General features: G+C 43.8%; 1 protein-coding gene across 1 annotated transcript in view; it reads right to left on the reverse strand.

Annotated features, from left to right (window-relative positions):
- Window positions 1-7,460: 7,460 nt before the first annotated feature.
- LOC108579866 overlaps window positions 7,461-18,296 on the reverse strand; it is a 300,343-nt gene continuing 289,507 nt past the window's right edge. The window contains exon 17 of the mRNA XM_017943486.1: window positions 7,461-7,691. Coding sequence (XP_017798975.1) covers window positions 7,461-7,691 — 231 coding nt within the window. The remainder of the gene's footprint in view (window positions 7,692-18,296) is intronic.

Below are 18,296 nucleotides of genomic sequence, written 5' to 3' on the forward strand. Positions count from 1 at the left end.
CAATTAATAAAATATATGTATATATATATAATATGTATATTATGTATATGTATAGACGCGCACGGGTATATATGTATAGTTGCGCACGTTTCAGTAAGTGTTTAAGTTGTGTAGTCGGAGAGGTTGAGCTTTCGTTCTGTTTTACCGACGGTTCTCACCGGGGAATCACCGTCTCCCTGGGGTAGGCTTACGCGAATTGACACCACTATTTCGTATTTAAATGAGAAGAAACTCTAACTATCTCTCGGGAGAAAGAAAGAAACGAAAGTAAATCGGCAACGAGAAATAAAAATATCAAACGACAAATAATTAATCCGAATCAAATAGAAGAGGTGTTGAAAAACATGAAGAAAGAAAAAAGATACCATCTGTGAGTACGATTGACTAACAGACGGTGAAGTAACGTTTCTAAACATTGACGTAGCCTGGTCGATACAACGAACACTGCCACTGTACCAAGAATGAGGTAGTTCTCCACGAAACTAGTCACTAAAGCAGGGGTAGGTACTGGGCGACGATACATTTCTCGCTGTCGGTAAAACAGAGACGCTTTCAGTGAGCTTACTTACTAGCTAGGGAATCGAATACGAGAGGCCCACGCGGCGCACACAGTTTCGCGTGGAAAATCGATTTCTGACCCCTGCCACAGTTGCAGCGTAATCGCCTCGCGGTGATACGTTCGCGATTATTCGTTAAATGTAGCGATTGGCGTCGATATGCCGGTGCAGTGTTGCCATGTTCAGGTAATTCCCTAGGCTGGGTAATTCCCTCAGACGCGTCTGCGAGGGAGCTTTCGAAAACCACCTCGGTCGGTAAACTGGCGAACGCGTTGCTAGCGAGGATTCGAACCGAATTTTCTTCGATTCGATTCGTCGAAATTGAAAATGAACGAAACGGCGTTGTTACTTCTCCGGAGCAAAAAGTTTCGAATCGATTTTTATCTATCGCGACGGGGAATCCCTGGAACAGTGGCAACGGGGCGCGAACGGGTCACTTGGCGTGTTTTTCTGTGCCCCCAAACTTTCGCAAAAAGGATCGAAAAAACTGAAGCTACGTGAAACCAGAGTAAAACCGCATTATTGGCTGGCCACTTCTAAGAGGCCTTGATATGTTCGATTGGAACCACCGTGTCATTTTCGCGGATTGTTTTTCGTCCACCTCGTACAAATTCGAGGCGACGTGATACGATTTCTTCTTCTTCTTTTTTTAGACTTTTAACAATGCTCCATTTTTTCTTTTCACGCTTAACGCGTTCGCTGTATAAATTATCTCAGCATCTTTCGATCCTGAAAGCTCTCGAACATTTCCCCTCTTCGTTTGCTTTTATTTTTGGAAACTTCAAAATAACAGCGTTTAGCTCGGTTTAATCGATCTCGTATGGATCTTCGTACATTGCCGTTTTAAACACTTATCGATACTAACAGAAAATTGTACAGTCACTTTTAGAAAGTGTACAGATTAAGAGTAAGGTTAACATTTTGTATACGGATATGTTTGAATCAGTCGTGTGTCGACTATGAACCGCGGCAAGTAGAATCCGGCGACAGCCATACGAAGACCCATGAGCGTGCAACTCATTGGAAGAAACAACTTATTCCTCGCCTATTTTCATTCTCCACTTCGAATACCACCAACAACCGGCACTCGAACTCGTTACCTAAGAAACCTTCGTGTCTCTCGATTATCGTACGTCTTCCTTTTTCTTTCTTTATCGCGATAGGACCATTCTCTTGTTTATTCCCACGAGGCACGGAAGTGTGCGTAACGACGAAAACTGTAACGAACGTAAGCGTGTAAGGAACGTAAGGTTAAATCGTCACAGATACGTATACAGTTAGGCCACACGAAATTCTCACGTTAGAGATACACTACGTTAATTTATATACAATTTGTGCTGAACGTAAGTCACGTAGAAAATCGAAAAACGATCGCATAAACGTGTGCGTGTTTTGGTGCAGCTTCGATACTCTCGGTGCTATATGTACAATCAACGAAATAAATTCTGTGCGCTCGATTTTCTATGGGGTATTTTAGAATCTTCTCTTATCGACGCGACGATAGTCGTTTGTAGAAACGTCTATCGTCGATAAAGTCTTCCGTGCTTCGTGAAAGAAAGAACATATCTTATATTACTCGAGACTCCCCGCGGTTCTCCCTTCTCTTCGAGCTCGATCCTTGGATCTTCGAGAAATGGAATCGTGATCGTTTCGAAGCTCTTGCTGCAAGAGAGAGGGAGGGAGAGAGATCGTTCTACGCTCGTTCGGTCGCGATAAAACGTTTCGAGATTTTCGACGCGAATTAACATATATACGCATTACATTTGTAATACGGTCTCTCCTACGTGCGTGTTATGTATAACGTGACATTTATACATTTCGCCCCGGCTCATAGAGCCCGTCACCCCCCTTTTTGAGCGACGTGCCCGTGGATCGTAAACTTTATACATTATTGCTTTGCCGATAGCCACGTCACGCACCTTCGATCTGGCTCACGTTCGTCCCGTCCAAATTCTACTAATTGCTCTTCTTTCCTCCCTTTTTCCCGTGGGAAATTTCTTCGAATTCCTTGGTTCACAGAGATTTTCTGTGGGAGATTTCAGACGTACTACGGTTCTATTTTCATCGATTTAAAAATACTTAACACTGTGATAAGAAAAAGATATTTGTCGTTTATCAGAGTGTTAGGTGTATTTTAAAAATTGGATTTTTTCGTTTTTTTCGGGGATAGACACGTCTGAGTACTGTTATCGTTGACGAACGCGAGCCAGAAGAGTTTTGAAAACTTCCCCAAGCCTCTTTTTTACACGGACTGGCGCGCGAACGCACACACGATTAATTCTGCTAAATTGACGAATCTCTCCTATCCTCCGGATCTTCGACGATCTCTACTCGTCGCTTCTTTTTTATTCTCGCCTCGAAAAGACAGGCGGTTATCTTTTGCTGCTGCTGCTTGCGTTTTATCCGCGATCGTGACTGACGCGTGACACGTATTCGCGGAATACGTCTGACGTAGGAAACGCCCGTCTTCGTTTCACCCCTTTTTTCGAGCTGTACGCCGTTGCAATCATTCTCGAATCTTCTGTTTTTCTGTCAATTTTTCTTTGAGAACGCGTTTCTTTTTGGGAGTAATCTTTGGAATATAAATCGGCACTTTGAGGTTTGATAGTTAAAACTTATTGTCAGTGATACAAAGAATGTTGAAGTCGTTAATTTTGGAAGCTTCAGATTTCCAAAAATTGGGCTTGAAATATTTTTGAAACGCTCAAAAAGAAATCTTTAGAAAGATTATTGAGCGTTGATAATTGAAATTTACAATCTTGATAAAGAAGTTTGGAACTCGTTAATTTTGGAAGCTTCAAATTTCCAAAAATGGAACGCGAAATATTTTTGAAACGCTCGAAAGGAAATCTCCGCAAAGAAGATTATCGAGCACTGCGCAATTCTTATTCTACTGAGCTGTTTATAATTAAAATTAATAATCTTCATAAAGAAATTTGGGACCGTCAATTTTGCAAGCTTCAAATTTCCAAAAATGGAACGCGAAATATTTTTGAAACGCTCAAAAGGAAATCTCCACAAAGAAGACGCGTGCCGATAATTAAAATTTACAGACAGTGATAAAGAAGTTTGGAACTCGTTAATTTTGGAAGCTTCAAATTTCCAAAAATGGAACGCGAATATTTTTTAAGCGCTCGAAAGGAAATCTCCGCAAAGATGTGTGCTGATAAGTAAAATTTATACTCAGTGATAAAGAAATTGTGAATTCGCCAACTTTGAAAGATTCCAAATTCCAAAAATGAAACGCGAAATATTTTTGAAGCGCTCAAAAGGAAATCTCCGCAAAGAAGATTATCGAGCACCGTGCAATTCTTACTCTATTCGACTGTTAATAATTAAAATTTATAGTCTTGATAAAGAAATGTAGAATTCGCCAACTTTGAAAGATTCCAAGTTCCAAAAATGAAACGCGAAATATTTTTGAAACGCTCAAAAGGAAGTCTCCGCAAAGAAGACGCGTGCTGATAATTAAAATTTACAGACAGTGATAAAGAATTGGCCAATTTTGCAAGCTTGAAATTTCCAAAAATGGTACTCGAAATATTTCTCAAGCGTTCCAAAAGGAAGATCACCGAACACTTTGCACATAATTAAGAACAATGTTTGAAATTTCCAGAAAACGACGTTTCGGATCTCCGCAAACAAGATCTCGTTCTCGATGAAAAATGATTACGCGTCGAGCTAGCAGAAAATTGGAAAATTGGCATCGGAGTGATCGCACGCCTGGCAGCCAGATCCGCGTCGAGATTATAATCGAGCCGACGAGCGGAACGAGGCGTTTTACCGCTGAATAATTTGAGGTCGTGTATTTCTGCGTCGTTTGTAAACGTCACGCGTTCCGGGGAGCTGTTTAGAAGTTTCCCCGGTTTTCCGCTTCTTTCTCTTCTCTCCGCTGACAAATCGACCGTTTTAAAGCGGCTGCCTCTCGCGCGTGCCATCCGCGAAACGGCCAAATTATCGCCGCCTCTGCTTCACACGCTCGCCCATTTTATCATCAAACACAATTAAACTGTCATAGAACGGCAATTATAATTGCCTCGACGGACGCGTATCTTTTTCCCCCCTTGCAATTCCTTTTCTTTCATTCCTCCTTCGACGTTACTCGCAGAAAAAAAGGGAAGTGAATACGTGAAACGAATGGACGAACGGGAGACAGCGAGATTCTTCGTCACGGAGAGCACGTTCGAATTTCCTTCGTTTCTATTACACCGTTTTGTTACAACTCTATTTAACAATCTACAGTTATCTACACACACTCTCGACTCTCGCGATATGCCTCGCGAGACAAACGTCCGTTTAAGATTTAGAGCTCTGGAACAACGTTTAACAAACACCTAATGGTCCGATACAGGAGGAGCGTTCGCGTTTCTTCAGCTAGCGTTTACGTTTAACTTCTCTTCTTTTTCCATTTTCCCCTCTTAATTACACGGTTAATCACCGCTCGCCGTTTACTGCCTACGATGAGCGTGCTTCGTCACTTTATACACGCGGCTGTCGTTCCCTGCGATCGACGATAACACCGCGCAGAAACTAACATGGAAAAGTGGAAAACAGGTAAACGAAAGGAATTCCAGAAAATTTCTGTAATATTCAAACCGGGAACGCGTCGCATTGTCGATAACTTGGGGAGGAATTGGCGAACGCACGAGGCCAGAGTTAATCGAAAAAATGCAAAAGCCTCGAATCGAAAACGAGAAAAAGAGAGAGAGAGAGAGATCGGGCAAAACTATTTCCAATACGGTTTCCTACCACTCCTTTAAAACTGGGCCACGGTTATCGAGGCGGCTCTTTCGTCCACAGTTCTATACACCAATATGGCGGAAAAGGTCGCGCGTGATTCTAATGACCGAGATCGTTTCGAGATGTCTGGCTGCAATATCCGCGCTGATCCAGCAGCGAGGTCGGCCACGTGTTTTGGATCCACGCCCATTCTCTGCATATGGGATTACATACTCTTTGTGCTATTGGCCGCGTAGCCGGACGAGAGAGGGCTGTTTCTTTCGTTGGTGTACGCGCGATACCATACCGTGTCGCAATAAAAATCCTGGCCCAGGACACGAGAAATCGAACCCCGGTTACGAGCAACCGACCCGTTCCAACCGAACGACTTCGATTCGAGGTCGACAGGGAGAAGAGGGAAAAAAGAGGAAGAATTCGAGGGACGGACGAGGTGAGAGAATATTAACCCTTTGAGCACTGTGACGGAGTGTCGATGTAGATTGCACGCGTGTGTCAAGCGGATAAGTGGTTTGGGTGTCGAGGTTTTCATCAAATTTTGAAACTTGCAATTCTATATTTGGTAATCGAAGTGTGATCTAGTTATCCTTTCTCGAAGAGAGATTTAACACTACAACTACCGACCGTGTCAAAACGACCCATTAGCATCTTTGGAGAAAACGTGAATGTTCAATACTGATAAGTGTTATCATTTGTACAACTTTCCGAATTTATTTTCTACAGGCATTGTACGATGCTCGACTCGTGAACGAGACTGTTTTCAGCTCGAACGCGGTTATCCCGGTGGCTTAATCCCGGAAGGGCAAAATTCTAGTAGTTGGTGTGGTGATGGTGAGAATATTTTTCAACTCGTTTATTTGCGGTGGTGCGTGGGTATATATTAGGTCGGTGCATGTTGTGATTGGTTGGACGTTGAAGGTGGTGGAAAAGAAGGACTCGAAAAATGCGGAGGTGCGATTGGATATTAGGAAACTAGTGGAAGGAGAACGCGAGGGTGAAGGTGGTTTGCGAAAGTTGAAATAATTTTGGGAAAACCCGGAATTGTCATACGAGGTTTCCTTTCTTGAGGCAAGATTTAAGGGTAGTTTTAGTGAAATTGCAATATTTATTAGTTAAAGTGTGATCTATTTATGTCACGAGGTTTCTTTTCTTGACAGAGTAAGTACTCTGGACAGAATAATTTTTGGGCTACTTAACACATTGTTGACCGGCAATTTTACGCAGAAGCTATCTCATGTCACCGGCTATTATTTCGTAATTGAATGTGGAATTGAAATAATCTAAATAAACTTCAATAAACTTCATTTATACATAATGAATTGAAATGAAACTTTGTACATATGTATCTTTTATATAACTTTTAATATAAAAGAAAAGCAAATTCTTAAATCGAAAAATTACGATTGCCGTAGTGCTATAAAGTTACTGCTGCTGCGAAACGAACTAACGGCTCCCGAGACTAATTACAAAGGCGAAAATATATACAATAGAAATACACGTTGATAAATTCCAAGGGTTGGGCGGCAGGTATACCCATCGAGGACTAAACAAGTAGAATTGCGATGAAAACCTAAATACCAAGAAAAGTATTTTCTTTAGAATAAAGCGGACACGACTAAACACGACGAACAAAGCTTTTGCAATATCCTATATTGCCCTGCGTTTCAAAAATTGAAACAGCTAATGCAAGTGCAAACACGAGTTAACTCGTGACCGGTCAACAATGTGTTAAAAAGTAATCAGTGGAATTTGATCTTGTTCCTTCCCTCAACTTTCATGCGCAATCTGCCGTTTGACAGTGAGATAATTTTACGAATTTAGCCTCGATTACTTCAGTTTCAGTGGTCGGTACCCAAAGGGTTGAAATTCGAAGGATAAATGCAGGATAGTAAAACGAACGAAATCAAACCTGATAAATCGAGAAAAAGCGACACTCTCGATCCTCGATCGCAGGAACGATACGAGAATTCTCTACTCGTCAGATCCACGAGGCACGAAGATTAGAGCCCCGTTCGATAAACTGCGACATCGCGGTTCGTTGATGATTCGCGACGGCCAAGAGATGGCCGTCCCCAAGCGATTCCTTCGCTGCTTCTCTTCGTTCTTGCAGCACATTTCCTAGGCGTTCGAGAGATTCCAGTAGTCTCGAGTGAATGGTCGTTCGTGTCACGAGGCGAGAAAACACGTGGACGTCGATCGAAGCAAGCTGAGAAGCGGCAGAATCGCGACCAGGAGGAAGCTCGACGACCTCGACAGACCACCGACTTTGTTGCTGTACGGCAACTTCACCGCCACTTCGGCCATCTTGAAGATCGACAGCAGCGGATGCGTGTGGACCTCGTGATACTTGTTGTTGATCTTCTCGCTCAGATCCTCCAGTATCGAGGCGCACTCCTCCTGCAAAAATTCAGGTTCATGTAAAAAACGTTCGCTCTAATATTGTCCTAATCGTAGTACATTTCAAACTGAAATTGAAATTTTAGTATCGTGTTGTTACACCCTCAAATATTTTCCTTCTTAGTCTTAGTTTTATCTGTATTTGCAACGAGTCACCCGCTTTCACCATTACTCTTCACCTTCCAACTCTCCTGCATAGTCACAACCCAAAGTCCATCTTCATTAAACCCTTAAACAGCCCTATTTTCTCCATTTCCGCGTTCATTCTCTGCTTTACCACGCGCACGTCGCGTAACGTCAAAATCTCCGTCGAATAAAGTTGTTTCCTTAAGTGTCTTAATTCAGCAATACCCCAATATCTGCTCCTAGTTTAGAGGAATTGGCGAAAACCGGGCATCACAGTGTGTTACTTAGAGTTTAGGGAAAATGATCAAATTTTAGCGTAAGCGGAAAAAATGGACGAAGTCGAGAAAAATCGAGGGTCAAAGAATTTTTGGATCGAGGAAGAAAGATCAATGTCACATTAAAGTCCATGTATGTGCAATTGAAAAATGATCGTAGTCCATTTTAGACTGAAATTGAGATTTTAGTATTTAGAGCTTAGGGAAAATTATCAAATTTTAGTGTAAGAGAAAAAAACGGACGAAGTCGAGAAAAATCGAGGGTCGAAGAATTTTTGGATCGAGGAAGAAGGACCAATGTCACATTTCTCCAATGGAAGAGTGATAAAAGTCCATTTAAATGCTCTAATATTGTCGAATGACTTTCTCATTGGAGTATGTGCAATTGAAAAGTACAGGGAAAGCAATCGTACTCCATCTCAGACTGAAATTAAAATTTTAGTATCCTGTGTTAATTAGAGCTTAGGGAAAATGATCAAATTTTAGCGTAAGAGAAAAAAACGGACGAAGTCGAGAAAAATCGAGGGTCGAAGAATTTTTGGATCGAGGAAGGACCAATGTCACATTTCTCCAATGGAAGAGTGATAAAAGTCCATTTAAATAGTGTTAGGGCTGACATGTCATAAAACCTTTCGCGTCTCCCTGACCGCCCAAAGACCCGTTACGCGCGGGCTACCCTTGGGCCTCACTCCCCCGCCATACCACCACCCTGCCAACTTGGAAATTCCAGGGTGGGCGGCATGCTCGCGGGCCAGGGAGGACCGTCCAAGAGGGTAGACCCGTCCTCATTGGCGGAAACCACCACCTTGTACCCGTGCACCCATAAGCGCACCAACGCGGCAGAAAGACAGATCAAAAAGGGAAAATGGACAAGTAGCACGTAACGAACACACACCACGTAAAATTGTCACTCTTCAACACAAAGCCTTTGTCTTACAACATATTAAAGTACGTGCAAACTCTAAGTCACCACGACTTCACACCAAGAACCACCGACAATCCTGCGCCACCACTCTCGAGCATACCGCTTGTTCGAAGCGCACGACGCAACAAATAGATTATTTCTAGGGATAAATAAATTTTCCAGCTGTGCAATTTTTGTACAAATCGAGGCTGCATTAGCATGTAACGCAGAAACCTTGTTACTACCGCTGTATAATAATACGAACGCCGGCAATGTCATTTCAGCTCAGCTTAAGCCCACGAAAAAAAAGTTACAATACGGTGCACTTTACATTCGCATTAATGATAATTCCACATAAAGTAAAATTCGCGTGCGTTCGCCATTACCGTGATGACTTCATTAAACGGAAGGATAACACGCCCTGGGAATGCTGGATTTCCTTTGTAATCAGAAATTAAATCACCGGGCTGCTGCGTAATACGACGGTGGTTGGGCCTGAAAATTCGCCGTCTTTGTTCCCGTCACAGCTATTGTGCGCGCAACCGTGTACACGCGGCTATTTCAGATAACAAGTGCTAATTTTTCCGCGGGCGTCGTTGCGCTTAAGCCGCGGCCGCAGGAAATTATACTAAATTAACAATAGCAGGACGCCTTTGTTCCGCGGCTACCGACCGCCACTTCCTCCTTATAAAACGTCTCTTCGGCGTTAACGAACTTCCGTTTTCTGTTTGCAAGGAAAACCTTCGACTCCCCTTCATTTCTCCCAAGTACAGAATCTGGGGAGAGATTTATCGAGGACTATTTGCAACACCAGCCAACGAGAAATGAGTGCGTGTGGTTACAGCAAAAACGATCGACATACGAAACGAACGGACGCTGATATTTACTTTTTATTCCTTCGAGTCTCGTCGAGCTCTTATCATTGCCAAGTGACTTCCTCGCGTGCAAAATAAACGATAGTTTTACAATCGAAGTACCACATTTGAAGATTTCTTTCCTGAAAAGTTTCTGCGTTCCTGCGTCGTCGACAGATTGCGTAATTTCAGGGTTGGAGGGAAGATTCGAGGGTTGAATTATGGTGTTCTTTATAGTCACGAGGTTCTCGATCGTTTCTCTTTGGATTCAGACGATAAATTAAAAATCGAAACAGCACGTTATGGCGTCGTGAGTGAAGTAAAAGACCGACCAATACGTAGTAGGGGTATCAACGGAGACCGCAATACGAACAGACGAAGACACGACAGCGACAAGGGACAAAGCGTAGGCACACACCACGCGCCTAGAGAAGACAGTTCAGTCCTTCGCTAGACGCCGAACTTATCTTATTAACCCTTTCGCGACGGCGGAACTAGCCATCGCTACGCCACTAACGAACGGGTTGTCGTGCCATTTCTAGTGTGTCCGCGTGAAATCTTAGAGGATTTCGTTGGAACTTATTCTGTATTTTAACACGTTCGTCGCCCAGCGTGAATCGGTCGAGTTTCTCGCGGGGCCCAAATCTGATAGTCGGAGCGCAAGAACGTAAACAGAGCGATTAGCTGGAATTTGCGTTCTATGTTACCAGAAGAGGAGACAAATTCTCGAACGCCAGGAAGCGAGAAAAAATGTAAAAAAGACCAACATATTGTCCCAATTGTCCAAAATCACCAGAAATGTGTTCGAACTGTTTTAACGAATACCATGCTACGTAGTATAATGTTGTATTTTATTTTAAATATAAATTAATGTATAGTATAATATAGTGTGATATTCCATTAAATTCTTGTGTTATATGGATTTTTATAAATTACTTGTGAAATCCTATTTAACTTGACGAAGAAGAACGTCACCCATATGTGGGTGACGGGGCCCCCACGGAAGCATACGATGAACGTGTTAACACATTAAGGACCGCTCACGAGTTTTCTCGTGTTTCGCGCCCCATCTGTCACGAGTTTTCTCGGACTGTTACGGATGGATCACGAGACAAACCCGTGTTTTCTACACGTTGTCTTTAGATGTCAATTACTTTGATACATTGTATCTACTTTGCCCATTTAAGTGTTTATATCAATAGTCAATGTATTAACCGTTTTCGTCTCATCAATCCCATTGGTGGAAACCGTACAGGTCAAGCTATGAAAGACTGTATAAATGCACGAACCCGAAATAAAAACAGCTTAGTCTCAGAGAAAATTCGACACGTTGCATTACATTTTGGTGATTCGAATAGTCTTCGTCTTCGAAGCGAATCAAGATATATATATATATGTAAATTTTGTATGGTTCCTCTTCATAGAGAAAAATGTTTCACGCAATATCATACTTTAAAAAAGTACTAGAAACTTTGGTAAAATTGATTTTTAAATAAAATTTTATGATAATTATTAAAAACCAATTTTTTTTAATAATTGCCTAAAATACATCCTATTTTACAATTTCTAAAAATTTCGTAAAAATTTATTTTTTAAGTAAAAAAGTTATGATAATTATTAAAGAACCTAGCCGTATGTCTTATAGATTTCTTAGCGGTCCTTAATGTGTTAAAATAAATCTTCACAATGCGACGCCGGATATAACCGGCGCTAGCCAGTGTGAAGCATTTAGTGGGTGCCGGATATAACCGGCGCTAGTCGCGAAAGGGTTAAAAGTAGCGTAGAATATTGAGTTTATTTATTTATAACCTACCAACCACGCTTTAATGTATCGGTCTAAATCCGAAGAGAAACGATCGAGAAACTTGCGAGTACAAAGAATCTTCCTCCAACCCTGAAATTACGCAAATTCTCGAGGACGCAAGAACGCAGAAACTTTCCACTTACAACAACAGAGAGAACCCCGGGACAGCGTAGATTGGAAATGTGTGACGTTAACAGAAACTCGGAATACAACTGTGTTGGTACTTTATCAAGGGTTAAATTTAGAAGTTCCGAGAGTTCCCATTAGGCAAAAGAGCCAGGTTGCCGCTCGAATCCTCATTGTCCAGTCGGCAGTAACCGAAATTATTTCTGACCTAATTTGCCTCTCGGCGTAAACACTAGAGCGAGATAAAAGCCAGCTGAAAGATTAGCGAACCGTCCTACTCCCTGTTCCTCGCTACAGCCTACCAGCTCACCCTTAACGCGATTTTAATTATCTCCCCCCCCCCCTCTCTCTCTCTCCCTTCGACAGAACCGAGGAATAATTAGCCCCGGTTTAGGTTCCAAGGTCACGGTCGCATTAACTCCGAAGGGCGTTCCTATAAAGTTTTTCCATCTCGTAAGACGTTGCGAAACCCGTGGTCCCCCTTTTATAAAACAGTCTTCCTCAACAGGATCCCTCGATTTCGACTTAACGACGCCGAATGTAACTCTCGGTCCTCTTCTGCATCGATTTCCATTTTCAAACCAACCCCTCTTTTCTCTTCCTTCTTCCACCGAACGCGAGTCACTCTCTCTCTTTCTCCTATCTCTTGGTATTACGTCGTTTTTTCTCCAACGTGCTTCCTACTTCTTCCTTGTTTCACGTCCCCGAAATTACCCTCGGCTCGTTGAATCTTTAATTTCCGGCAGAGGCGAGACCTCCGAGGCCGGAACGATTTTTCGGCGATATTTTCACCGAAGGGCTGCGCTCGCCCCACGTGCGCCACGTGGCGCGACTAGAGCGTCCCGGCTCCTGGCGACGTCACCGGCGTGTCGTTGGTTCGTTTCGCCGAAGCATCGAACGTCGGATTTTCAATGAAATTAAATTCCAGCCGAAAGGAGAGTACCACCCCTTTCGCCTGCCCAATCCTCCGTGCACCCCTTCGAATAACTTTTCGCTAGCAGAGAGAAAGGTCCTAGGTAGCCCTTTAAATTATCGATGCACCGGGGAATTCGTTTTTCGAAGTAGCTTCATCCCCCTTCTACTACCCTCGATCCATATCGATTCGGTTTCCACTGCTGTCTGTCGCAAGCGTGGAAATTTCTAACCCTTTTCCTACCTCGCCTTTTTTCTCTCTCTCTCCCCATTTCTCTCTTTTTGACTCCGAAGGGAATATTTTTTCGTTTCGTCGCTTTTCCATCCTTTGAAGCGGCGTTTTTTTCTTTTTCCTTTTCGGTACGCGCGTTTCACCGGGTATCGCTGTTCAGATATCGGATTTCCGGAGGGAAATATTTGATATCTTGCTGCATACGTGTTAGCGTTGGCCGCCGATCGAAAGGTCAAATTCTCTCCTCGTCTTTTCAACGAGAATCCTCGATAAACGCTCGCACGTTTGTTTCCTTTGGCGTTACGTGAAAAACTGTTACGAGTGTGTAGTTGTCGGACGGTTGACGACTTTTCTTCCTCCTTTTTCTTTGGCTTTTTAGAAGAAGAGAGGAAAACTCACTTTCACCGTGAGGAAAACACTGTGTCTGGCCGTGTTCAATTCCCTGGGTGTAATTGAATAGAACGGCGCAGAGTAATAATGATCCATACGCGAGCAGGTCAAAGCCCAGAACGATAACTCACTTTACACATTGCCCGGTGCTAATTGTAGCGCGTTGAGGCTTCATTATCGAATATCCGAACCGACCGCGAATTTCGTCGCGTTCATCCACCACTCCCTCTCTCGTATACTTGATAGAATACCTTCGAAACTTGTCCCACTTTATTCACCGAAAAGTGTATATCGCGATAATTAACTTGGTCGATCTCTCTCGGTGCTTTCGTTGTGCAAGATTCTCGACACTGTCCATATTTTCCGCTGCAGCGTTCAGGGGAAATAATTAACAATTTCCATTGTGATAATTAAAATTAGGAAATTTACGGTTCTGTCAGAAAAAGTACTCCGACTCGGAGTAGGGTGGGTGTGAAATTAATCGAACGTGTCTACGTTTTTACAATGGTACATGTTGCGACCTGATGAGGACGCAACCAAGTCTCGGTTCGGCGGATTATAGTAATAAGCCACTTAAACTTTCTCTCTTTCTCTATCTATCTATCTATCTATCTCATTCTCTCTCCTTTGCCCTCTTCTCTCCCTCCGAAATTTCTCTCTCGCTCTATCTCTCTCGCGTGCTTTCTTCCTTCCTCCTCCTTTCGCCTCCTCTCTCCTCTTATTCCCCTCTTGACAACGAGAAAAGACGAAGAAAGAAGAGAAAAGGATTTTCAGCAACGTGCGTCGAAAGGGGTCCTCCCTTTCCTTTTTTCTCTCCTTTTTTCTCCTCTTTTCTCTTTTTCAGAAGAGAAAAGAGATCTGAGAAAAGAGGAGAGCTAAAAAAAAGAGGGAGATCCAGAGAAAGAGGGAGAGCCAAAGAGAGAGTGTTAAGAGATCAACAGAGGCGGACCAAGGAAAAGAAGAAAAGCGAGGGGAAAAGCTCTTCCTCCTCCTCTCCTCCTCTTCCTCCTTCTCTCCTCCTCCTCTTCCTATTCCTCCTCCTCTCCTCCTCTTCCTATTCCTCCTCCTCTCCTTCTCTTCCTATTCCTCCTCCTCTTCCTCCTTTTCCTCTATTAGTTACATTTGACCGCCAGACCGAGGTGCCAACGTTCGGAAGACCGCAATATACCCACCGTGGACTCACTAGCGCGACATTCAGACAACAGGTCCCAAAAACACTCGGGACCATAAAACATTCGTTACAGTTTTCGTCGACCAATAGCCGATACTGTAGAAATTGTGCTTTCGTTGTTTGGTTAACCCTTTCGTTATTATTGGCGCCTAAAGGCATTTGGGAAATTTGGTCACTTTGGTGCACTTGCATCTTAATTTAGTACATAATTTTACCCTTTACGCACTTCCACCTTAATTTAATAAAACGGTACGGCCAAGATAACGAACCTCCCAGCCGTGGTTAAAAACTTACCGTCAGTCGCCGACGTTAAATAAAAATCTGTCGTAGCGAAAGGGATAATATTGCTGTTTCTTCGATCGTTCATATTTTCAAATGTTAATTTATTTATACGCGATCGAACGCAATGTGAGTTAGAGGTGCAAGTAAAGAAGAAGATGTGAGGAAAAACTAGCAAGAATTATTAGTAATTATCAAAGAATGCGACAAAGGAATAACGAAGGGGTGGAAGATCAAGAAGAAACAGTCATAAAGATCGGCAAACTAGAAGAAACATTGGGAAGGAAGGCGAAATCCCAGGAAAAATAACAAAAATCCAGATTACCGACCATTGTCCACGTCACTGGACAAGGCGGAGTGACAGGAAGCATTAGAGACGTGGGAAAGGATGAAACTAAAACGGAGAGAGCGAAATAAATCTTTCATTACGAGCGTCTCCAGTGGGCGATGTAGCGCGGGCAAGAAGTATCAAAAATACAAAGCTGTGACAACGAGGTCGCGGTGACAAAGTGGCTCGAGACGCAGACTCCAAATCGCGGGAGCAGGGTTCGAATCCCCGTACCATGGGACAATTTTTCGCAGCTCTGAATTTCTGGGATTCTTAATTTCTTCTGCAAGGGACAACCGCTGCGATTAAAGGGACGCGTATTCGACCATGGTGGACTCTGGTAACGATAATCCATGGGACAATTTTCCATCACTCAGAATTTCTTGGCTTTCTTCCTCTGGAAGGGACAATGGCCACAATTAAGAGAAGCTTGTATTGACACTGGATGTATTTCTACGGTACCATGGGACAATTTTTCACGACTGAGAATTTCTTGGATCCTTTCCTCTGAAAGGGACAATGGCCACAATTAAAGGGATGTGTATTGACTACGGTGGTGGACACTGGAGGTGTTTGTATGGTACCGTGGAACGATTTTTCGAAGGGCCGCAATTAAATGTTCTCAAAAGAAACTTCTCTCCTGGACAAATACGACTACTAACCACGGTCCATCGAAATTTAACGTACCTCTGTTTCGTCGATGGAAACACTCTTCATTCGGCGGGGGTTTCTCGGAATTATTTATATCACCGGACACGAATGGACAAGATGTGTACCAAGATGCATGACCGTGCAAGTCCCTCGGCGGAGAGCAGCAGGTGCTCGTTCTGTCTCTCGACGGGACGAAATCCCTTATTAATGGCCGGCTAATTGGATTTTCTTGGTGGAGTAACAATTACGCCATCCTAGCTCCCTGACGCGCACCTTTCAAGTGACGTGGAAGGGGAGAGGATGCGAGAAAGGACGAAAAAATGTTGGAACTCGAGGAAAGTAGAAGACGTGTGTGAAAGACGAGAAGTAGAAAAAGGGACGATGACACAGAGGGGCAAAAAGGCAAGAGTAAAGAATGGAAAAGAGCGTAGGAAAATGAGAAGACGAGTAAGGACGCGGAAGACAAAAAGCAGCGAAGGGGGATAAGAAAACAGAAATAAAAATGCAAAGAGGGGACAGATAAGGTAAAGAAACAACGATAAAAAATAGAAAAGAATGCTGTTGAAATGCAAAGAAGGTGGGGAAGAATAAAAGAAAAAAAAAATAGAAAAAGTGTCTAGTTGAAATGCAAAGAGGGCGCAGCTAGAGGAAATAAAAAAAGCTACAATTACTTTACGAATTTAAATGAAAAGTACGAGAGAGGCGAGCAGATAGAAGACGTAAAAAAATAGGAAAAAGCTCGTACAACGAGACAGAGAGGGGACAGATTGGGAGATAAGACGGTGGTGGTAGAGGAGACGATGTCTGGAAGCGAACAGAGCATAATGAAGGAACAGACAGGGATCCATCTTGCAATTACGATTCCCACTGGCCCTTCCATCTCAGCCCTGACAGAGAGAAAGGCCTTTCATCGGGGCAAATGCATTCGATATCAGGAACGATTGTTCCCGCGGATTAGCCACCTCCATTTGCTCTATCCGGGACTGCCTGATCCTTACACATCCTGTTCGCACCGCCTAAACGACGGTGTCAATTTATAATGGCGATATAATAGGATTTGACACGTGCCCTGGGAGCCCCCGGATCAAAGGATGACGAGGCTAATTATCGCGTGTCTCGCGTCACGAATGATACAGCGTCAACAAGAGAAACGAACAATGAGATTCTCAAGACAAACTGCCGATAATAATCCCCGTTGAACGAACAACCACGAAGAGAGAGAGAGAGGGGGGGGGAAGAATAAAGAAAGAATCAGCAGCCAGTGGTTCTTTACATCCGTCGATTCGCTAAATTAACCTCGAGGCAACTCGAGAAATACTTTACCCCTTAGGAGAAAATGGCCATAGAAGTACCGTCGTGAGCGGGACCAATAAAGTTTCGCGAATAAAGCAAAACCGGTGGAAAAAGAAGAAATTCCAGCATGCAAGACGTCGGTGCGCCTTCACGTGCTCGCTTAATCAATAACGACGTCGAGTCTGCTCGACGTTAGTCGTTAAAACGGAGAGAAAAAAAGCGAGAGAGGGAGAGGAATGTGTGCACGTTAGAAGGGGATGGTAGAAGAAGAGAGAAGGCTGCGCTCTCGGATAAAAGAGGGAGCGGAAAAATAAAAATCAGCCGGCTAGCTGCCGAGGGGCGAAAAGGCAAGGAATAACGACATGCAACGCATGCCGGCTTTATAACACGTAAAGGGTTGCTGTCGCGGAAAACAGTCCTGTCACGCAATGCAAATGAGCCTTGGAGCCGCGCGACAACGCGACCTCGTGCAGGCGTCGTCGTGCTTCTTGCGATATTTTTGTACACTCTTCTCTCGCCCTACCGTTTCCCAAACGTCTAACAGGCTAGAGGAACGGTTTCACTTCGAGGAGAAATTCGATTCCGTTCCCCTTGACAAGTTGCCTGCCGTTGTTATTTCGCAACTTCGAACCCTCTCTCTGCAGTTCTCCGGAGCTAGAATCTTACCGAGAGAGACGACGGAGGTTCGGGTAGTAGGAGAGATTCCGTGTTCCGGGGTTTTGTGGAGTTACGAGGGGATGGATATCTCGGACGCCTTAAATTTCAACCGGTCAGGATTTTGCCACCGTTGCTCTACGATCACAGAAGACTCGAATTTCCAAACCGGTAACCACACCAATCTGGGCAATCTTCCATCTTCCAGAAACACCTTGTTGTCTAAGAATTTCCGAAATTCTACCTGGAAAGCCTCGCTCGCTTGCGAATCGTCCCGATATCCCAGTGGGCCTGAGAGAAAAGCACACGGGCGCGAGAGGTTAGGATCGCTGGGAATGCAGCAGTGAGAAATTTCGTTTAGCCACACGCCGGGCTTCACGCAGAGCGTACGAAGGCTTTCGCGGAACAACAAGCTCGTTTGCATAATCGCGCGCGAATCTTCTCGAGATCCGACGTTTCACGTCGACACGCGGCCGCGATGCTGCACGCGCGCACCGTTAATCCGGAAATATCTGCTGAAAACACGGCTGAAGATTCGTTGGCAACGGAGCAAAAAGATGGGCTCGCGGGGATGAATCGACTGGCGTGGAGAGAGAGAAAGAGAGG

The sequence above is a fragment of the Habropoda laboriosa genome, unplaced genomic scaffold, assembly GCF_001263275.1.
Source record: "Habropoda laboriosa isolate 0110345459 unplaced genomic scaffold, ASM126327v1 scaffold2, whole genome shotgun sequence".
Taxonomy (NCBI): Eukaryota; Metazoa; Arthropoda; class Insecta; order Hymenoptera; family Apidae; genus Habropoda; species Habropoda laboriosa.